Source organism: Scyliorhinus torazame, chromosome 14, assembly GCF_047496885.1.
Source record: "Scyliorhinus torazame isolate Kashiwa2021f chromosome 14, sScyTor2.1, whole genome shotgun sequence".
Lineage (NCBI taxonomy): Eukaryota > Metazoa > Chordata > Chondrichthyes > Carcharhiniformes > Scyliorhinidae > Scyliorhinus > Scyliorhinus torazame.
In genome coordinates this window covers 224,306,136-224,328,819 of record NC_092720.1, presented here as the reverse complement: position 1 = coordinate 224,328,819, position 22,684 = coordinate 224,306,136, and the positions used below count along the sequence as shown (strand labels likewise).

Genomic DNA, 22,684 nt, shown 5'->3' with positions numbered 1-22,684 from the left:
GAGCAGATGAAAAATTGCTGCTGAGGTGCAGCCAGGTAAAGACCTGGAGTTCTTCCAGGGATAGGACTGTGCTGTTCTGTGGGACGTACTGAGGAGCATTAGTAAAACTCTCCACAGGGAAACTAGTTTTACCAGAGCTAAGTAAGCCGTTTAAAGGGGGTCAGATAGAGGAATCTCTGGAATTCTGGATCCCTGTGCTGCCTTGACCCGAAGAGGAGGGGGAGACTCATTGAGTGCCCCTTGCTGCTGATAATCGAGTTCAGAAAACCCCGGCAGAGTGGAACGATTGTTGAAAGACGCTGGAAGTTACAAACTGGCGTGGTGTGAAGTGATGAACCTCCGTTAGAGAGTGGCAGCAACCCTTTAATGCAACATCTCTGCCGCCGGAGTGTGGTTCAAAGTGAAAGCTTTTTGTCAGGAAAATCTCAATTGCCTTTGTTAGTTGATGCCTTTTTCTTTAATTTGTATCGTTTTCTGTTTGTTTGATGTTGGATGCTGATTGCAGTTGTTTTATTACAGTAAAAGGCTTTTTTCCGGTAGCATCGTTGGGGGTTCCTTTCTTTTTAACGAAACAAAAATCACTCTCCGTCTCTGCGGGGATTGTAACGCGAGAGAATTTCATTCTGCGGTTTGTTTAAGCAGCCGTTTAGCTTCTGTCCCTCTTCGCATTCCTGCTCCCTCCTGAAGTGTGTCTGCTTCCCCCGTAGCGGATGGAGCAGATGCTGAGCACGTTCCAGTGCGACCTCAGCAGCATCAGCTCGGAGATTCAAACCCTGCAGGAGCAGTCCATTGCCATGAACATCAAGCTGAAGAATCGTCAGTCGGTGCGCAGTGAGCTGAGCCAGCTGGTGGATGAGCTCGTGGTACCCAACTCCATGATCACGTGAGTGTTCCTTACCCTGTAACGACACCCGGGGCCTGTGTGCCGTAGATCCCGCCCCACTCGATCCGGAGTCACAACGCAGATAAAATTAACTATTCATTTTTAAAACACCCGCATTTTGTCTTTGGCTGTCCAATAATTAGTCACCAGGTTTGTAAATTGAAACACAATTAATTTTTATTAATAGCAATAACTATAATTAAATAGGTAACAATTAGAACTGGTTAACTATTATCTAATTTCTAGCCCTTCTACTTTAACTCGTGCCACTCTCTATATCAGCGTTTCTCAAACATTTTTTCCTGGGACCCATTTTTACCAACCGGCCGACCTTTGCGACCCACGCCGGCCGACCTTTGCGTCCCACGCCGGCCGACCTTCGCGACCCACGCCGGCCGACCTTTGTGACCCACGTCGGCCGACCTTTGCGACCCACGCCGGCCGACCTTTGCGACCCACGCCGGCCGACCTTTGCGACCCACGCCGGCCGACCTTTGCGACCCACGCCGGCCGACCTTTGCGACCCACGCCGGCCGACCTTTGCGACCCACGCCGGCCGACCTTTGTGACCCACGTCGGCCGACCTTTGCGACCCACGTCGGCCGACCTTTGCGACCCACGTCGGTCGACCTTTGTGACCCACGTCGGCCGACCTTTGCGACCCACGTCGGCCGACCTTTGCCTCCCACGTCGGCCGACCTTTGCGACCCACGTCGGCCGACCTTTGCGACCCACGCCGGCCGACCTTTGTGACCCACGTCGGCCGACCTTTGTGACCCACGTCGGCCGACCTTTGCGTCCCACGCCGGCCGACCTTTGCGACCCACGCCGGCCGACCTTTGTGACCCACGTCGGCCGACCTTTGCGACCCACGTCAGCCGACCTTTGTGACCCACGCCGGCCGCCCTTTGCGTCCCATGTCAGCCGACCTTTGCGACCCACGTCAGCCGACCTTTGTGACCCACGTCGGCCGACCTTTGCGACCCACGTCAGCCGACCTTTGTGACCCACGTCGGCCGACCTTTGCGTCCCACGCCGGCCGACCTTTGCGACCCACGCCAGCCGACCTTTACGACCCACGCCGGCCGACCTTTGCGACCCACGCCGGCCGACCTTTGCGATCCACGTCGGCCGACCTTTGCGACCCACGCCGGCCGACCTTTGCGTCCCACGCCGGCCGACCTTTGCGACCCACGCCGGCCGACCTTTGCGATCCACGCCGGCCGACCTTTGCGTCCCACGCCGGCCGACCTTTGCGTCCCACGCCGGCCGACCTTTGCGACCCACGTCGGCCGACCTTTGCGTCCCACGCCGGCCGACCTTCGCGACCCACGCCGTCCGACCTTTGCGTCCCACGCCGGCCGACCTTTGCGTCCCACGCCGGCCGACCTTTGCGACCCACGTCGGCCGACCTTTGCGTCCCACGCCGGCCGACCTTTGCGTCCCACGCCGGCCGACCTTTGCGTCCCACGCCGGCCGACCTTTGCGTCCCACGCCGGCCGACCTTTGCGACCCACGCCGGCCGACCTTTGCGTCCCACGCCGGCCGACCTTTGCGACCCACGCCGGCCGACCTTTGCGACCCACGCCGGCCGACCTTTGCGACCCACGCCGGCCGACCTTTGCGTCCCACGCCGGCCGACCTTTGCGACCCAAATTTTTAAAAATCTGTTCCGGCCGTTTTGAAGGCCGCTCGCAGCAGGCATTATTAAAAGCCGGATGCTGTGGCTGTTGCACGTGGATTTGCGCGATCGGGAGCACCGCGATGGACGGCTCTGCGATTCTCCCGGCATCCGCCCGCGGGTCGCACCCCTGAGTTTATACACCCACATACAAGACAGACAATCACAGAGGACAAAGGGGGGTGTAAAACAATACGAAAAGTAAAAGGATAAGAGTGTCAGTTTCCAATGGACGTCTCCTAGCTGGGTTATTTCAATCCAGGACTCCAGTTGGATGAGGTCTTTTGCTTTCAGTCGGTAATGGTTTTCACTGTAGACTCGCCGAGTCTCGCGACTTCTCTGCAGACTCCGATAGATCAACCGGGAAACGTTTGGGGGAGAGAGAGCATCTTGCCGCTTCTCCTTTCCGCATCCAGGAGCTTTCTCTCATTTCCTGGGGGGGCGGGGGCGGGGGGTCACACCTGGCAGGACCCAATCGCTGTCTGTTGCCGGGCAGGATACGGCCCTTGACCAATCCATTGGCCGCCAGCCAACCAATCCGACAGAATCCCTCCAATCTCTCGGGTGCCATAAAGTCTGAGTTCTTCTGTTCAAAATCTAAATCTACTGTTTTGCAAGTTTTGAGTTCTTCACTTGACTTAAAGGCACGTGTCCATTAAAGATCCATGGAAAATGATAACGACAAAATAAAAGAAATAGGAAATAAGGCAGTTAAACGTTCTTTCCAGCCTTTTTTGTGTATTTTTCTTCCTCTGTTCTTTGTCAGTGTCGGCTCACTAGCTAGACTCTCACCTTCAAGTCGATGGTTGTGGGTTCACACTCCACGCCTGAGAATTGAGTGCACAATCCAGTCTGACGCTCACACTGTGCAGTAGTACGGAGGGAGGTCTGTATTTCTGGGCGGTATTGTCCTTTGGGTAGAGACATTAAATTCTGGCCCAATCTGCCAGCAAAGTTCTGATAGTGTGGACCACGGCTCTCCCGGCTCCACTCACCTTGCGCCCATTGGAAAGGAGCGGCGGCGGGTTTTGAAGCAAGTTCCTGTCGGGGAGTAAACCAGTTACCGTGTGAAATATTGTCTCCGTACCAACCGGAGACACCAATTGGCGAAGTCCAGTCGCCGCGGGAACTGCAGTGGTTCACAAAGGGTACCCACCATCAGCAGCTTGGGGCAACTCTCGATGGGCAATAACGTGGCAGTGCCAATGCTGCCCGATCCTCAGAATGGAAACAAAAATGAAAAAGTGAGAGGTGTTGCATTTTGGGAGGATTAACGAGGCACAGGAATACACATTGAACGGTCGGACACTGGGAAGTACAGAGGACCAGAGGGGACCTCGGGGTTCATGTCCATGGACCCCTGAGGACAGCGGGACAGGTAGATAGGTGGGTAAGAGGGTACATGGGATACTTGCCTTTATTAGCCGAGGTATAGAATATAAGAGCAGGGAGGTTATGATGGAGCTGTATAAAACACTGGTTAGGGCACAGCTAGAGTACTGTGTTGCTGCATAAGATAACGATGCATGGCATTAAGGGTAAAGTAGTAGCACGGATAGAGGATTGGTTAATTAATAGAAAGCAAAGAGTGGGGATTAATGGGTGTTTCTCTGGTTGGCAATCAGTCGCTAGTGGTGTCCCTCAGGGATCAGTGTTGGGCCCACAATTGTTCACAATTTACATAGATGATTTGGAGTTGGGGACCAAGGGCAATGTGTCCAAGTTTGCAGACGACACTAAGATAAGTGGTAAAGCAAAAAGTGCAGAGGATACTGGAAGTCTGCAGAGGGATTTGGATAGGTTAAGTGAATGGGCTAGGGTCTGGCAGATGGAATACAATGTTGACAAATGTGAGGTTATCCATTTTGGTAGGAATAACAGCAAAAGGGATTATTATTTAAATGATAAAATATTAAAACATGCTGCTATGCAGAGAGACCTGGGTGTGCTAGTGCATGAGCCGCAAAAAGTTGGTTTACAGGTGCAACAGGTGATTAAGAAGGCGAATGGAGTTTTGTCCTTCATTGCTAGAGGGATGGAGTTTAAGACTAGGGAGGTTATGCTGCAATTGTATAAGGTGTTAGTGAGGCCACACCTAGAGTATTGTCCTTCCCTGAGAAAGGACGTACTGGCACTGGAGGGTGTGTAGAGGAGATTCACTAGGTTAATCCCAGAGCTAAAGGGGTTGGATTACAAGGAGAGATTGAGTAGACTGGGACTGTACTCGTTGGAATTTAGAAGGATGTGGGGAGATCTTATAGAAACATATAAAATTATGAAGGGAATAGATAGGATAGATGCGGGCAGGTTGTTTCCACTGGTGGGTGAAAGCAGAACTAGGGGGCATAGCCTCAAAATAAGGGGAAGTAGATTTAGGACTGAGTTTAGGAGGAACTTCTTCACCCAAAGGGTTGTGAATCTATGGAATTCCTTGCCCAGTGAAGCAGTTGAGGCTCCTTCATTCAATGTTTTTAAGATAAAGATAGTTTTTTGAAGAATAAAGGGATTAAGGGTTATGGTGTTCGGGCCGGAAAGTGGAGCTGAGTCCACAAAAGATCAGCCATGATCTCATTGAATGGCGGAGCAGGCTCGAGGGGCCAGATGGCCTACTCCTGCTCCTAGTTCTTATGTTCAGTCCTCGTCGCCACACTATAGGAAGGATGTGATTGCGCTGGAGAGGGTGCGGAGGAGATTCACCAGGATGCTGTCTGGGCCGGAGCGTTCCAGCTGTGAAGAGAGGCTGGTTAGGCCGGGGCTGTTTTCCTCGGAGCAGGGAAGGCTGAGGGGGGACCTGATCGAGGTGGACAAAATTGAGGAAAATGGGTTTAGAATCAATAGGTGATTGATAGCCGGGCGGATGCTATGGGCTAATCTTTCCTTGCTGCAAAAAACTGACTATGACTTGGTCAAAGCAAGTCGGAACAAATAAGAACTCCTGAGAATGTAGTTTATGGTATTCTGTGTAGGACTGAAAGCCGCGAGGTTGGGGCCACAACGTCAGAACAGTACTTGAGCATACTCCCTGTGCAAGGCTTAGTTCCCGAACATAGATTCTAGACACAAGCTTTGGGGTGGTGAATATTGGACTTGTTTCCCGGTACCTGTCATAGTGTGGAGCTGGATTTCCTTTGGCTTGTTGTCCCCAGTCACTGTCTGGGTCAGTATCTCGCTTGACGACGGCAATCCCCACTCTTGGGATACCCGTCGACAGTGCAGCGGTGGGCCAAGGGTTTGGGTCTTCAGGTGGCAGGCGGACCGTATTGTCACTTGAGGAACTCTCAAAGTGGAAGTCGGGGATTTTCTACCCCAAAAAAGGACAGGAATGGACCAAAATATTCAATTAGCTGGTCCAAGAACGAGGAAAAGTACAGCACAGGAACAGGCCCTTCGGCCCTCCAAGCCCGTGCCGACCATGCTGCCCGTCTAAACTACAATCTTCTACACTTCCTGGGTCCGTATCCCTCTATTCCCATCCTATTCATGTATTTGTCAAGATGCCCCTTAAATGTCACTATCGTCCCTGCTTCCACCACCTCCTCCGGTAGAGAGTTCCAGGCACCCACTACCCGCTGCGTAAAAAACTTGCCTCGTACATCTACTCTAAACCTTGCCCCTCTCACCTTAAACCTATGCCCCCTAGTAATTGACCCCTCCACCCTGGGAAAATTGACTCTGGTGGGATTCAAACCCACAACTTTTGAATGTCGCATCATGACAATGACTAGAAATCCCTTTGTCTTTAATCCATCCCTTTCTGGCTCACCTTATTTTCCAGAGGATGTGGGGTGCCACTGGTAAGGCCGGCACTTGTAGGTGGGCTCACATTAACCCTGCAATGACGTTACTGTGAAAAGCCCCCAGTCGCCACATGTTTGGGTACACAGAGGGAGAATTCAGAATGTCCAATTCACCTAACAAGCACGTCTTTCGGGACTTGTGGGAGGAAACCGGAGCGCCCGGAGGAAACCCACGCAGACACGGGGAGAACGTGCAGACTCCGCACAGACAGTGACCCGAGCCGGGAATCAAACCCGGGACCCTGGCGCTGTGAAGCAACAGTGCTAACCACTGTGCTACCGTGCCGCCCCTTGTTGTCCGTCCCTAATTACCCTGGCGAAGGTTGCGGTGAGTCATATTCTTGAGTCACTGCAAGCCACCTGACGACAGCGCCCGGGGGGGAAAATTAGGCGAAGAGGACGAGAGCTGTACCAAATCCCACTTCTGCCTGCTTTCCACCGGCGAAGACCCAGAATCCCTTGGGGCCTCCACTCTGCCCAGACCCACACTGACCGGGAACGTCCGCCAGAAATCACCTTGGGCGACGGTGAGAACTGGTTGAATCACTTTCCTTCAGAAAGCCACATTCTCTCGCTCTGTTCTATTGCAGGATCGTTCTGGATTCTCCTGTGACGGAGCAGCAATTTCTGGAGCAGCTCCATGAGCTCAATAACAAGATTAATTACGTGAAGGAGCAGTCCTTCAAGGAAACCTTTGCCTGTTCAGATGTGCAGGATACCCTTGACCGGCTCAAGCTGAAGGTACAAACACCTGAGGATTGCGAGCAGTCAGCTGTACTGATAAATATTTTGCGTTTAGAGAAGCACACTATCGCCTGAATGGACAACCTTCTCCTGAGTGTATTTCCCTCGCCGCTGGCTGTTCCTTCGCAGCTTGCCTTTCCAGTGTGGTGTTGCAGGGGGGAATCAGACAATGGCTACAGCCCATCGTGTCTGTCCTGGCTCTCCGAAGGAGCAATGCATCCACTGGTGCTCCTCCCACCTTTCCCCACACGGCCCGGCACATTTCACACACAGCTCCCATTCTCTTCTCAGACCCTCGATTGAACCCGGGCCTCCTCCACCCTCTCAGACAGCACATTCCAGACCCTCGATTGAACCCGGCCTCCTCCACCCTCTCAGACAGCACATTCCAGACCCTCGATTGAACCCGGCCCCCTCCACCCTCTCAGACAGCACATTCCAGACCCTCGATTGAACCCGGCCTCCTCCACCCTCTCAGACAGCACATTACAGACCCTCGATTGAACCCGGCCCCCTCCACCCTCTCAGACAGCACATTCCAGACCCTCGATTGAACCCGGCCCCCTCCACCCTCTCAGACAGCACATTCCAGACCCTCGATTGAACCCGGCCCCCTCCACCCTCTCAGACAGCACATTCCAGACCCTCGATTGAACCCGGCCTCCTCCACCCTCTCAGACAGCACATTCCAGACCCTCGATTGAACCCGGCCCCCTCCACCCTCTCAGACAGCACATTCCAGACCCTCGATTAAACCCGGCCCCCTCCACTCTCTCAGACAGCACATTCCAGACCCTCGATTGAACCCGGCCTCCTCCACCCTCTCAGACAGCACATTCCAGACCCTCGGTTGAACCCGGCCTCCTCCACCCTCTCAGACAGCACATTCCAGACCCTCGATTGAACCCGGCCTCCTCCACCCTCTCAGACAGCACATTCCAGACCCTCGATTGAACCCGGCCTCCTCCACCCACTCGGGCAGCACATTCCAGACCCTCGATTGAACCCGGCCTCCTCCACACTCTCAGACAGCACATTCCAGACCCTCGATTGAACCCGGCCTCCTCCACCCTCTCAGACAGCACATTCCAGACCCTCGATTGAACCCGGCCTCCTCCACCCTCTCAGACAGCACATTCCAGACCCTCGATTGAACCCGGGCCTCCTCCACCCTCTCAGACAGCACATTCCAGACCCTCGATTGAACCCGGCCTCCTCCACCCTCTCAGACAGCACATTCCAGACCCTCGATTGAACCCGGCCCCCTCCACCCTCTCAGACAGCACATTCCAGACCCTCGATTGAACCCGGCCTCCTCCACCCTCTCAGACAGCACATTACAGACCCTCGATTGAACCCGGCCCCCTCCACCCTCTCAGACAGCACATTCCAGACCCTCGATTGAACCCGGCCCCCTCCACCCTCTCAGACAGCACATTCCAGACCCTCGATTGAACCCGGCCCCCTCCACCCTCTCAGACAGCACATTCCAGACCCTCGATTGAACCCGGCCTCCTCCACCCTCTCAGACAGCACATTCCAGACCCTCGATTGAACCCGGCCCCCTCCACCCTCTCAGACAGCACATTCCAGACCCTCGATTAAACCCGGCCCCCTCCACTCTCTCAGACAGCACATTCCAGACCCTCGATTGAACCCGGCCTCCTCCACCCTCTCAGACAGCACATTCCAGACCCTCGGTTGAACCCGGCCTCCTCCACCCTCTCAGACAGCACATTCCAGACCCTCGATTGAACCCGGCCTCCTCCACCCTCTCAGACAGCACATTCCAGACCCTCGATTGAACCCGGCCTCCTCCACCCACTCGGGCAGCACATTCCAGACCCTCGATTGAACCCGGCCTCCTCCACACTCTCAGACAGCACATTCCAGACCCTCGATTGAACCCGGCCTCCTCCACCCTCTCAGACAGCACATTCCAGACCCTCGATTGAACCCGGCCTCCTCCACCCTCTCAGACAGCACATTCCAGACCCTCGATTGAACCCGGCCTCCTCCACCCTCTCGGGAAGCACATTCCAGACCCTCGATTGAACCCGGCTCCCTCCACCCTCTCAGACAGCACATTCCAGACCCTCGATTGAACCCGGCCTCCTCCACCCTCTCGGGCAGCACATTCCAGACCCTCGATTGAACCCGGCCTCCTCCACCCTCTCAGACAGCACATTCCAGACCCTCGACTGAACCCGGCCTCCTCCACCCTCTCGGGAAGCACATTCCAGACCCTCGATTGAACCCGGCTCCCTCCACCCTCTCAGACAGCACATTCCAGACCCTCGATTGAACCCGGCCTCCTCCACCCTCTCGGGCAGCACATTCCAGACCCTCGATTGAACCCGGCCTCCTCCACCCTCTCAGGCAGCACATTCCAGACGCTCGATTGAACCCGGCACCCTCCACCCTCTCAGACAGCACATTCCAGACCCTCGATTGAACCCGGCCTCCTCCACCCTCTCAGACAGCACATTCCAGACCCTCGATTGAACCCGGCCCCCTCCACCCTCTCGGGCAGCACATTCCAGACCCTCGATTGAACCCGGCCTCCTCCACCCTCTCAGGCAGCACATTCCAGACCCTCGATTGAACCCGGCCTCCTCCGCCCTCTCGGACAGCACATTCCAGACCCTCGATTGAACCCGGCCTCCTCCACCCTCTCGGGCAGCACATTCCAGACCCTCGATTGAACCCGGCCTCCACCCCCTCGGGCAGCACATTCCAGACCCTCGATTGAACCCGGCCCCCTCCACCCTCTCAGACAGCACATTCCAGACCCTCGATTGAACCCGGCCTCCTCCACCCTCTCGGGCAGCACATTCCAGACCCTCGATTGTACCCGGCCTCCACCCTCTCGGGCAGCACATTCCAGACCCTCGATTGAACCCGGCCTCAAACAAACGAAGTACCCAACAAGGGGCTGCTGACTGAGGTGGGAGTGAAAATGGACCATAGAAAGAAAGCATCCTATCGGGCTGCATCACAGCCTGGTATGGCAACTGCTCGGCCCAAGACCACAAGAAACTTCAGAGAGTCGTGAACACCGCCCAGTCCATCACACGAACCTGCCTCCCATCCATTGACTCCATCTACACCTCCCGCTGCCTGGGGAAAGCGGGCAGTATAATCAAAGACCCCTCCCACCCGGCTTACTCACTCTTCCAACTTCTTCCATCGGGCAGGAGATACAGAAGTCTGAGAACACGCACGAACAGACTCAAAAACAGCTTCTTCCCCACTGTCACCAGACTCCTAAACGACCCTCTTATGGACTTAGCTGATTAAAAAAAAAATTTAGAGTAACCAATTCAGTTTTTCCAATTAAGGGGCAATTTAGCGTGGCCAATCCACCTACCCTGCACACCTTGGGTAGTGAGGGCGAAACCCACGCAGACACGGGGAGAATGTGCAAACTCCACACGGACAGTGACCCAGAGCCGGGATCGAATTTGGGACCAAAGCGCGTGAGGCAGCAGTGCTAACCACTGCGCCACCGTGCTGCCCTTACTGACCTGATTAACAAGCCACCTCTGTGTGCTTCACCCGATGCCGGTGTTACGTAGTTACATTGTGTACCTTATGTTGCCCTATTGTGTATTTTCTTTCTATTTTCTTTTCTTTCATGTACTTAATGATCTGTTGAGCTGCTCGCAGGAAAATACTTTTCACTGTACCTCGGTACACGTGACAATAAACAAATGCAATCCAATCTTTGGAATATGGCTCCCTGGGTGGCTCAGAGCCGAGTACTATATGGGCTATATTCGATGGAAGGCCCGAGGTTTGCTCCTTTATTCCGTGCTACATTAACTGATCTGTGCCGAAACAACCATTAGCTTCAGGTCTTGGACTGAAGAGGGTAAAAAACCAAACCCCAGAGCTCTCAATTCTTGCCTGGACCCCTTCTCCCGCCTTCAACTTTGTTGCCCGTCAGCATTTCACACGGTCATAGAACATAGAAAATACAGCACAGAACAGGCCCTTCGGCCCACGATGTTGTGCCGAACTTCTGTCCTAGATTAAGAACAAATTCATCTACACCCCAGCATTCTGCCGTAATCCATGTACCTATCCAATAGCTGCTTGAAGGTCCCTAATGTTTCCGACTCAACTACTTCCACAGGCAGTGCATTCCATGCCCCCACTACTCTCTGGGTAATGAACCTACCTCTGACATCCCCCCTGTATCTTCCACCTTTCACCTGAAATTTATGTCCCCTTGTAATGGTTTGTTCCACCCGGGGAAAAAGTCTCTGACTGTCTACTCTATCTATTCCCCTGATCATCTTATAAACCTCTATCAAGTCGCCCCTCATCCTTCTCCGTTCTAATGAGAAAAGGCCTAGCACCCTCAACCTTTCCTCGTAAGACCTACTCTCCATTCCAGGCGACATCCTGGTAAATCTCCTTTGCACCTTTCCCAAAGCTTCCACATCCTTCCTAAAATCCTTTGATAAAAAATACATACAGATAGGGGCTGTTTAGCACAGGGCTAAATCGCTGGCTTTGAAAGCAGACCAAGGCAGGCCAGCAGCACGGTTCAATTCCCGTACCAGCCTCCCCGAACAGGCGCCGGAATGTGGCGACTAGGGGCTTTTCACAGTAACTTCATTGAAGCCGACTTGTGACAATAAGCGATTCTCATTTTCATTTTTCAGATTGAGAGAGGAGATCAGGTCGGGACTGATCCTGAGGGGTGCTGACGGGGTGGGTGTGGAGAGGGCGTTTCCTCTTGTGGGAGAATCTAGAACGAGGGGGTCACTGTATGAAAGGGGTCGCCCATTTAAGACGGAGATGAGAATTATTTCCTCTCCGAGGCCGGTGAGTCTCTGGCCCTCGCTTCCTCAAGGGGCAGTGGAAGCAGAATCTCGGAATATTTTTACGGCTGAGCTGGATAGGTTCCTGATTCATCGCGGGGTCGGCAGGAATGTGAGGTCGAGGTGATAATCGTACCTTTTTGAACGGCGGAGCAGGCTCGAGTGGTCTACTCCTGCCCCTAATTCGTACGTTCGTACAACAGCATTCAGGGGAGGGGGAGGAAGGATTCTACAATCTGGACTAAAAGACAAATTGTTTTGATTGTTTTTTTCAGGCCGTTTCAAAGATTCGAGAGTATATTCTCCAGAAGATCTACTCATTCAGGAAGCCGATGACCAACTACCAGGTTCCTCAGAACGCTCTTCTCAAGCACAGGTCAGACATCCGCATGCAGCACACTCCTGTCCCCTCTACAGGACTGACTGGCAAGGCACACGGTCAACCACACCTGGGAAACTGTATCAGCTTCCGTCCCCTTAACTCAGAAAAGACAGGCTGGAGGCTGTCCATTGAATGTTCACTCGGTTGAAGCCGGGAACGGAGGGAGTTTCTTATGAGGAGAGGTTGAGTAGGTTGGGTCTGTGCTCATTGGAGTTTAGAAGAATGAGAGGCGGCCTTATTGAGACATATCGGATTCTCGGGGGGTTTGACAGGGTAGATGTTGAGAGGCTGTTTCCCCTTGTGGGAGACTCTAGGATCAGAGGGTGGAATCTCAGAGTCAGGGGGTCCTCCATTTGAGACAGAGATGAGGAGGAATTCCTTCTCTCAGAGGGTAGTCAATCTGTGGAATTCTTTACCGCAGAGAGGATTGGCGAACTGGCAAAAAAGAGTAGGAATAAATGTGTGTTTTTCGTATTGGCAAGCTTGTGGTATCACAAGGATCAGCACTTAGGGCGCCAGCTGTTCACTATATATTTATCACTGATTTGGACGTGGGGACCAAATGTAATATTCCTAAGTTTGCAGGTGATATAAAACTAGGCAGGAATGTGCGTTGTGAGGAAGATGCAAAGTAGCTGCAGGAGGATTTGGACAGACTTCGCAAGAACATGGCAGATGGAATCCAATGTGGTGAAATGTGAGGTAATCCACTTTGGCAGAAGGAACAGATGTGGAGAGTATTTCCTGACCGGTAATGGGAATGTACAGAGGGACCTGGGTGCCCTAGTCAATAAGTCACTGAAGGCTAACGTGCAGATGCAGCAAGCCATTCGGGAGGCTAATGGAGTTTAGGGCAAGAGGATTTGAGTACGGGAATAGTGAGGTCTTGATTCAGTTGTGTCGAAGCTTGGTTAGACTGCACCTGGAGCACTGTGTGCAGTTGTGGTCCCCTTAATCCCAGAAAGGATATTATTTCCATAGAGGGAGATTGGGCAAATCGAGCCTGTATTCGCTGGAGTCTTGAAGAACGAGAGGTGATCTCATTGAAACCCATAGAGCAGCACAGTAGCACAAGTGGTTAGCACTGTGGCTTCACAGCGCCAGGGTCCCAGGTTCGATTCCCCGCTGGGTCACTGTCTGTGCGGAGTCTGCACATCCTCCCGGTGTCTGCGTGGGTTTCCTCCGGGTGCTCCGGTTTCCTCCCACAGTCCAAAGTTGTGCAGGTTTGGTGGATTGGTCAGGCTAAATTGCCCTTAGTGTCCAAAAAAGGTTAGGAGGGGTTATTGGGTTATGGGGAGAGGGTGGAAGTGAGGGCTTAAGTGGGTGGGTGCAGACTCGATGGGCCGAATGGCCTCCATCTGTACTGTATGTTCTAATACTTAAAGGAGCAGACAGGGTAGACGCAGGTGAGATGTTTCCCTTGATTGGGGAGTCTAGAACCCGGGGACACAAAGACATTTCTGCTTAACAATAATGTAAAGGGTTACGGCGATAGTGGGTGCAAATGGCAATGAAACGTCCGATCAGTATTGAATGGCGGAGCAGGCTCGATGGGCTGAATGGCCTCCCCCACTTCCTAGGGCTGCTGATTGAAGTCATTGTCTTTTACGGTCGCTGTTCAGGTTTTTCTACCAGTTTCTTCTGGCGAATGAGCGGCACGTGGCAAAGGAAATCCGGGACGAGTACGTAGACACGATGAGTAAAATCTACTTCTCGTACTTCAAGTCGTACACCAGCAGATTGATGAAAGTGCAGGTCAGACAGCCGCTGCCTTGCGTCCGGTATCGCGCAGCTCGCGACTTGAGTTTAAATTGCTCCCCGCAAAACGAAAAGCGCGGTTGACTTTGGCGTCCGATCGTGCGTCGCGGGAGGCCTAGGGCGGGGGCGGGTTGGGCAAGGGCCGTGTTCGGCAGCTGAAAGTGGGGACGTCGGGTGGAAAGCCATGTGAGGTGAATTGACATCGTCCTCCTCTTGCTCTGTCAAACTCTTTAGTATGAAGAAGTGGCTGACAAGGACGACCTGATGGGCGTGGAAGACACCGCAAAGAAAGATATCCTTTGCTGAAGTTGAGACCGCCGCACTCTTGCAATTAGTTTAATGATCGTTTTGCGTTGATGAGCAAAAGGCCTGCTGCGTTTCACGTTGCGACGACGTTTAATGCATTGCTTTGGAACTAAAGCAATAGGGCGGATTGATGAGGGTGCTGACAGCACGCAAGGCCGCCACTCGGCCCATTCTGTCTGTGCCGGCTCTCGGAAAGAGCGACTTGGCCGCTGTCTTTGCCCAGCCGTCCTGCCAATCATTTCTCCTTGAGATTGTCGATTGGAGCCCCCCCCCAAAATCAGGCCGATCCTCACCACTCGCTGCATGAATCTTCGAATCTTCTACCATTTGCCTTCAGCCGGTGCCCTCTGACCCTTGATCCTTCCACCCATAAGGAACAGTTTCTCCCCGTCGATCCTTTCCAGACCCTTGCTTTCAACACCTCGATCAAATCTCTTAACCTTCTCTTCTCCAGGGTTACAACCCCAACTTCTCCAATCTAACCACAGGGCGGCAAGGGGGTTAGCACTGCTGCCTCACAGCGCCAGGGACTCGGGTTCGATTCCGGCCTCGGGTGACCGTGCGGAGTCTGCACGTTCTCCCCGTGTTTGCGTGGGTTTCCTCCGGGTGCTCCGGTTTCCTCCCACAGTCCGAACAGGTGCAGGTTAGGCGGATTGGACGTGATAAATTGCCCTTAGTGTCCAAAATTGCCCTTAGTGTTGGGTGGGGTTACTTGGTTATGGGGATAGGGTGGAGGTGTGGACCTTGGGTAGGGTGCTCTTTCCAAGAGCCGGTGCAGTCTCGATGGGCCGAATGGCCTCCTTCTGCACTGTAAATTCTATGATCTATGACCCCTCTGAAAGAGCACACTACCTCTGCAACCCCCACCCCCATCCCAGTAACGGACACATTAGCGTGGCCAATCCACCTAACCTGCGCATCTTTGGACGGTGTTGGGTGGGGTTGCTGGGTTATGGGGATAAGGTGGAGGTGTTGACCTTGGGTAGGGTGCTCTTTCCAAGAGCCGGTGCAGTCTCGATGGGCCTCCCTCTGCACCGTCAATTCTATGATCTATGATTATTCAGCCTCAGAAGTACATCCCTGGTCTTGTATTCTCGCCCTCTCGACATGAATGCTAACATTGCATTTGCCTTCCTAACTGCCGACTGAACCTGCACGTTAACCTTAAGAGAATCGTGAACAAGGACTCCCAAGTCCCTTTGTGCTTCTGATTTCCGAAGCATCTCCTCATTTAGAAAATAGTCTGTGCCTAAATTCCTCCTTCCAAAGTGCATAACCTCACACTTTTCCACATTGTATTTCATCTGCCACTTCATTGCCCGCTCTCCTAGCCTGTCCAAATCCTTCTGCAGCCCCCTTGCTTCCTCAATACTACCTGCCCCTCTACAGATCTTTGTATCATCTGCAAACTTAGCAACAGAGCCTTCAGTTCCTTCTTCCAGATCATTAATGTATATTGTGAAAAGTTGCCTGAATGGTCTGCCCAGTGCCTTGTCTACCCAGCTACAAGTCGACAATGGCCAAGATGTATCCCACAATCAATATCACAAGCAAATAGGTTATCCAGCCGTGATGGTCATTGCGTTTGAAGGAGCTCGCTGTGCATCTGTTAGTGGCACCGTGGTTAGCACGACTGCTACACAGCTCCAGGGTCCCAGGTTCGATTCCGGCCTTGGGTGATCAATTGCCCTTAGTGTCCAAAAAGGTTAGGTGGGGTCATGGGGAATAGGGTGGAGGTGTGGGCGTGGGGTGCTCTTTCTAAGGGCCGGTGCAGACTCGATGGGCCGAATGGCCTCTCTCTGCACTGTAAATTCTCTGATTCTTTGCTACGTGCCCCACTTTGCAACAGTGACCACACTTCAAAAGGACTCCATTGGCTGTCAAGCACTTTGAGACATCTAGCGGTCAGGAAAGGTGCCGTGTAAATATAAATTTGTTGACTTTTTTTAGCTTTTAAGTGAATGGAGCGCAGCTGCTTCAAGTGTTTCAGCCCTTAACAGCCGCCACGATTTTTCTCCAAACCGTCGTTGAAAAATAGGAACACCATTTTTACGTTGGGGAACCGCGGGAACGTCATCTCTTCAGCAGAACTGGAGGCACCAATTATTGTCCCTCATGCAGCCCAGAAGAATGACACCCGGGTAAGCACGGGGAGGGATTTGTCCGGGTAAGCATGGGGAGGGATTTGTCCGGGTAAGCACGGGGAGGGATTTGTCCGGGTAAGCATGGGGAGGGATTTGTCCGGGTAAGCACGGGGAGGGATTTGTCCGGGTAAGCATGGGGAGGGATTTGTCCGGGTAAGCACGGGGAGGGATTTGTCCGGGTAAGCATGGGGAGGGATTTGTCCGGGTAAGCACGGGGAGGGATTTGTCCGGGTAAGCACGGGGAGGGATTTGTCCGGGTAAGCAGGGACAGGGATTTGTCCGGGTAAGCATGGGGAGGGATTTGTCCGGGTAAGCAGGGACAGGGATTTGTCCGGGTAAGCAGGGACAGGGATTTGTCCGGGTAAGCAGGGACAGGGATTTGTCCGGGTAAGCAGGGACAGGGATTTGTCCGGGTAAGCAGGGACAGGGATTTGTCCGGGTAAGCACGGGGAGGGATTTGTCTGGGTAAGCAGGGACAGGGATTTGTCCGGGTAAGCAGGGACAGGGATTTGTCCGGGTAAGCATGGGGAGGGATTTGTCCGGGTAAGCAGGGACAGGGATTTGTCCGGGTAAGCATGGGGAGGGATTTGTCCGGGTAAGCAGGGACAGGGATTTGTCCGGGTAAGCAGGGACAGGGATTTGTCCGGGTAAGCAGGGACAGGGATTTGTCCGGGTAAGCAGGGACAGGTATTTGTCCGGGTAAGCAGGGACAGGGATTTGTCCGGGTAAGCATGGGGAGGGATTTGTCCGGATAAGCAGGGACAGGGATTTGTCCGGGTAAGCATGGGGAGGGATTTGTCCGGGTAAGCAGGGACAGGGATTTGTCCGGGTAAGCATGGGGAGGGATTTGTCTGGGTAAGCAGGGGACAGGGATTTGTCCGGGTAAGCATGGGGAGGGATTTGTCCGGGTAAGCAGGGACAGGGATTTGTCCGGGTAAGCAGGGACAGGGATTTGTCCGGGTAAGCATGGGGAGGGATTTGTCCGGGTAAGCAGGGGGAGGGATTTGTCCGGGTAAGCAGGGACAGGGATTTGACCGGGTAAGCAGGGACAGGGATTTGTCCGGGTAAGCACGGGGAGGGATTTGTCCGGGTAAGCAGGGACAGGGATTTGTCCGGGTAAGCACGGGGAGGGATTTGTCCGGCTAAGCAGGGACAGGGATTTGTCTGGGTAAGCAGGGACAGGGATTTGTCCGGGTAAGCATGGGGAGGGATTTGTCCGGGTAAGCAGGGACAGGGATTTGTCCGGGTAAGCAGGGACAGGGATTTGTCCGGGTAAGCAGGGACAGGGATTTGTCCGGGTAAGCAGGGACAGGGATTTGTCCGGGTAAGCACGGGGAGCGATTTGTCCGGGTAAGGAGGACAGGGATTTGTCCGGGTAAGCATGGGGAGGGATTTGTCCGGGTAAGCATGGGGAGCGATTTGTCCGGGTAAGCAGGACAGGGATTTGTCCGGGTAAGCAGGGACAGGGATTTGTCCGGGTAAGCAGGGACAGGGATTTCTCCGGGTAAGCAGGGACAGGGATTTGTCCGGGTAAGCAGGGACAGGGATTTGTCCGGGTAAGCAGGGACAGGGATTTGTCCGGGTAAGCAGGGACAGGGATTTGTCCGGGTAAGCACGGACTGGGATTTGTCCGGGTAAGCAGGGACAGGGATTTGTCCGGGTAAGCAGGGACAGGGATTTGTCCGGGTAAGCAGGGGGAGGGATTTGTCCGGGTAAGCAGGGACAGGGATTTGACCGGGTAAGCAGGGACAGGGATTTGTCCGGGTAAGCACGGAGAGGGATTTGTCCGGGTAAGCAGGGACAGGGATTTGTCCGGGTAAGCAGGGACAGGGATTTGTCCGGGTAAGCAGGGACAGGGATTTGTCCGGGTAAGCAGGGACAGGGATTTGTCCTGGTAAGCAGGGACAGGGATTTGTCCGGGTAAGCAGGACAGGGATTTGTCCGGGTAAGCACGGACTGGGATTTGTCCGGGTAAGCAGGGACAGGGATTTGTCCGGGTAAGCAGGGACAGGGATTTGTCCGGGTAAGCAGGGGGAGGGATTTGTCCGGGTAAGCAGGGACAGGGATTTGTCCGGGTAAGCAGGGACAGGGATTTGTCCGGGTAAGCAGGGACAGGGATTTGTCCTGGTAAGCAGGGACAGGGATTTGTCCGGGTAAGCAGGACAGGGATTTGTCCGGGTAAGCAGGGACAGGGATTTGTCCGGGTAAGCAGGGACAGGGATTTGTCCGGGTAAGCAGGGACAGGGATTTGTCCGGGTAAGCAGGGACAGGGATTTGTCCGGGTAAGCAGGGACAGGGATTTGTCCGGGTAAGCACGGACAGGGATTTGTCCGGGTAAGCAGGGACAGGGATTTGTCCGGGTAAGCAGGGACAGGGATTTGTCCGGGTAAGCAGGGACAGGGATTTGTCCGGGTAAGCAGGGACAGGGATTTGTCCGGGTAAGCTGGGACAGGGATTTGTCCGGGTAAGCACGGGGAGGGATTTGTCCGGGTAAGCACGGACAGGGATTTGTCCGGGTAAGCATGGGGAGGGATTTGTCCGGGTAAGCAGGGACAGGGATTTGTCCGGGTAAGCATGGGGAGGGATTTGTCCGGGTAAGCAGGGACAGGGATTTGTCCGGGTAAGCAGGGACAGGGATTTGTCCGGGTAAGCATGGGGAGGGATTTGTCCGGGTAAGCAGGGACAGGGATTTGTCCGGGTAAGCATGGGGAGGGATTTGTCCGGGTAAGCATGGGGAGGGATTTGTCCGGGTAAGCAGGGACAGGGATTTGTCCGGGAAAGCAGGGACAGGGATTTGTCCGGGTAAGCATGGGGAGGGATTTGTCCGGGTAAGCAGGGACAGGGATTTGTCCGGGAATGCAGGGACAGGGATTTGTCCGGGTAAGCATGGGGAGGGATTTGTCCGGGTAAGCATGGGGAGGGATTTGTCCGGGTAAGCAGGGACAGGGATTTGTCCGGGTAAGCAGGGACAGGGATTTGTCCGGGTAAGCAGGGACAGGGATTTGTCCGGGCAAGCAGGGACAGGGATTTGTCCGGGTAAGCAGGGACAGGGATTTGTCCAGGTAAGCATGGACAGGGATTTGTCCGGGTAAGCAGGGGCAGGGATTTGTCCGGGTAAGCATGGGGAGGGATTTGTCCGGGTAAGCAGGGACAGGGATTTGTCCGGGTAAGCATGGGGAGGGATTTGTCCGGGTAAGCAGGGACAGGGATTTGTCCGGGTAAGCATGGGGAGGGATTTGTCCGGGTAAGCAGGGACAGGGATTTGTCCGGGTAAGCAGGGACAGGGATTTGTCCGGGTAAGCAGGGACAGGGATTTGTCCGGGTAAGCAGGGACAGGGATTTGTCCGGGTAAGCATGGGGAGGGATTTGTCCGGGTAAGCAGGGACAGGGATTTGTCCGGGTAAGCAGGGACAGGGATTTGTCCGGGTAAGCAGGGACAGGGATTTGTCCGGGTAAGCACGGACAGGGATTTGTCCGGGTAAGCAGGGAGAGGGATTTGTCCGGGTAAGCAGGGACAGGGATTTATAGTGAATGACAAGGCCCCAGTTTATTTGAGGCCGGTACCTTTGTTAACAATTACTCTCCTTTGATTAAACAGGCTGATGGTTCAACCTCCTCCTCTACTATTTGTAGGAAATTGGGATTAACGAGCGGGCTTTTTTTGGTGGAAGTTGAATGTTTTGGCTGCTATGTTAAATAGGGCAGCACGGTAGCACAGTGGGTTGCACTGTTGCTTCACAGCTCCAGGGTCCCAGGTTCGATTCCCGGCTGGGTCACTGTCTGGGCGGAGTCTGCACGTTCTCCCCGTGTGTGCGTGGGTTTCCTCCGGGTGCTCCGGTTTCTCCCACAGTCCAAAGATGTGCAGGTTTGGTGGATTGGCCACGATAAATTGCCCTTAGTGACCAAAAAGGTTAGTTTGGGTTACTGGGTTATGGGGATAGGGTGGATAATGTGGGCTTAGATTGGGTGATCTCTCCCAAGGGCCGGTGCAGACTTGATGGGCTGAATGGCTTCCTTCTGCTCTGTAAATTCTTTGATTCTATCACGGCCTCAACTCCACTTTTCCCCCCCGTTCCCCATAACTTCAACCCATTACCAATGAAACATCTGTCCAACCTCTCCTCAAATGTACTGACTGTCTCAGCATGCACCACACTCTGGAGTGAATTCCACAGATTCACGACCCTTTGCGATAACTCCTTTTCTTCAGCAGGAATGAGAACGCTACTTGGGGAAGTGGAATCCATTATTTTTAAAATTTCGTTTGAGGCAAACGGGAACACTTCCTATTTCTCACCCCCAGACTCAAGAGTCAAGCACTTGGATACTGGGGCAAAGATCCCAGTGCAGTGTTCCAACAACGTATTTCAGCTCTAAAACCAGAAGGGCCCCTCCGGCTCTCCTCCCATTGCCCATCGTCTGTTCACCCGACTCAAATTAGTTTGTCGAGGAGTGAGGCTGGAATTGAGGGCCAGCGATAGGTGGAGATTGACAAAGATGTCGTGGACAGAACGACAAGGGGGATGTAAACGGGCCTGATTAAGGCTAAGAAGGGAGCTGATAGTGGCGCAGAAAGAGATTAGAATGTGTGAATGGGAGAACAAAGGTGAGCAGGTCGAAGGGCAACAGGGGGCCAGGTGGGGGAGGGGGACAATGGTGAGGGAAAAAGTTATTGATGGAAGGAATGAATTGATAGAAATAATGAATGGGGTGAAGGTGGAGGAAAGAGTTCACAATGTGAAGCTGGAGAACTCGATGTGCCACTACCAACTCTACCTGTGGGGACGCCGGCGTTGGACTGGGCCCAGCGAGAAGTCTGACAACACCAGGTTAAAGTCCAACAGGTTTGTTTCGAATCACTGGCTTTCGGAGCACTGCTCCTTCTTCATTCGCCTGAGGAAGGAGCAGTGCTCCGAAAGCTAGTGTTTGAAACAAACCTGTTGGACTTTAACCTGGTGTCGGACTTCTTACTGTGCCCACCCCAGTCCAACGCCGGCATCTCCCCACCTTGATCACACCCATTGACAGACCTGCTGAGGTTGTCCAGCGGTTCCTGTGTTTCCGATTCCAGCACCCGCGGTGATTTGCTTTTAACTTCACACTGACCTCGTGTAGCTAATACGCGGCTGGAACTCTAATCCCAGCAGCCTGGATTGGCTCTACAGCCCATTCTCCTGGGGCGAGAGGTTTCAATCCACCCACCTACATCAGTTTAAAATTTGGAAGAAAATCAGGGGCGGGATTCTCCCTTACCCGGCGGGGCGGGGGGTCCCGGCGGGATGGAGTGGCGGGACCACTCCAGCGTCGGGCCGCCCCTCTCCGCACCTTTAGGGGCCAAGCCCTCACCTTGAGGGGCTAGGCCCGTGCCGGAGTTGTTTCCACTCCGCCGGCTGGCGGGAAAGGCCTTTGGCGCCACGCCAGCCGGCGCCAAAAGGTCTTCGCCGGGCGATGCATGCGCGGGAGCGTCAGCGGCCGCTCACGGCATCCCCGCGCATGCGCAGGGAAGGGGGTCTCTTCCGCCTCCGCCATAGTGAAGACCGTGGCGAAGGCTGGAGAAAAAGAGTGCCCCCTCGGCACAGGCCCGCCCGCGGATCGGTGGGCCCCGATTGCGGGCCAGGCCACCGTGGGGACACCCCCCGGGGCCAGATCCCCCCCCAGGTCCCCGGACCCTGCCCGCGCCGCCTTGCCCCGCCGGTAAGGTAGGCGATTTAATCCACGCCGGCGGGCGAGGGTTGACAGCGGCGGGACTTCGGCCCATCGCGGGCCGGGGAATCGCCGGGGGTGGGCCCGCCGACCGCCGCGATTCCCGCCCCCGCCAAATCTCTGGTGGCGGAGAATTCGGGACACGGCGGGGGCGGGATTCACGCCAGCCCCCAGCGATTCTCCGACCCGGTGCAATCAGGGGCCTTTGTAAAGTCCGACCCAATTTTTCCAACTTAGTTGATATATTTAGAAACATGCCAAAAAATGTTGAAATTGAATAATAATTTTTGAAAACCGAGTGGGATATTGGGTGTACCCTGTGGGCGGATAGGGGGTCTAGAACTAGGAGCACAGTTTTGAAAGAAGGGGGCACCTATTTGCGATGGTGATGAGGGGGGATTTATTCTCTCGGGGGGGCTGTTAGTGTTTGGATTCTCTTTCCTCGAAAGCAGTG

At 54.2% G+C, this 22,684-nt stretch overlaps 1 protein-coding gene across 2 annotated transcripts in view; it reads left to right on the top strand.

The window, feature by feature from the left end:
- The window catches only part of vps52 (VPS52 subunit of GARP complex), a 47,542-nt gene that overhangs the window by 9,207 nt on the left and 15,651 nt on the right, over nucleotides 1-22,684 (top strand). For both annotated transcript variants that reach the window (XM_072475784.1, XM_072475786.1), the window contains 6 exons: nucleotides 708-883; nucleotides 6,952-7,102; nucleotides 12,213-12,313; nucleotides 13,942-14,074; nucleotides 14,312-14,369; nucleotides 16,391-16,524. In XM_072475784.1, coding sequence (XP_072331885.1) covers nucleotides 708-883; nucleotides 6,952-7,102; nucleotides 12,213-12,313; nucleotides 13,942-14,074; nucleotides 14,312-14,369; nucleotides 16,391-16,524 — 753 coding nt within the window. The remainder of the gene's footprint in view (nucleotides 1-707; nucleotides 884-6,951; nucleotides 7,103-12,212; nucleotides 12,314-13,941; nucleotides 14,075-14,311; nucleotides 14,370-16,390; nucleotides 16,525-22,684) is intronic.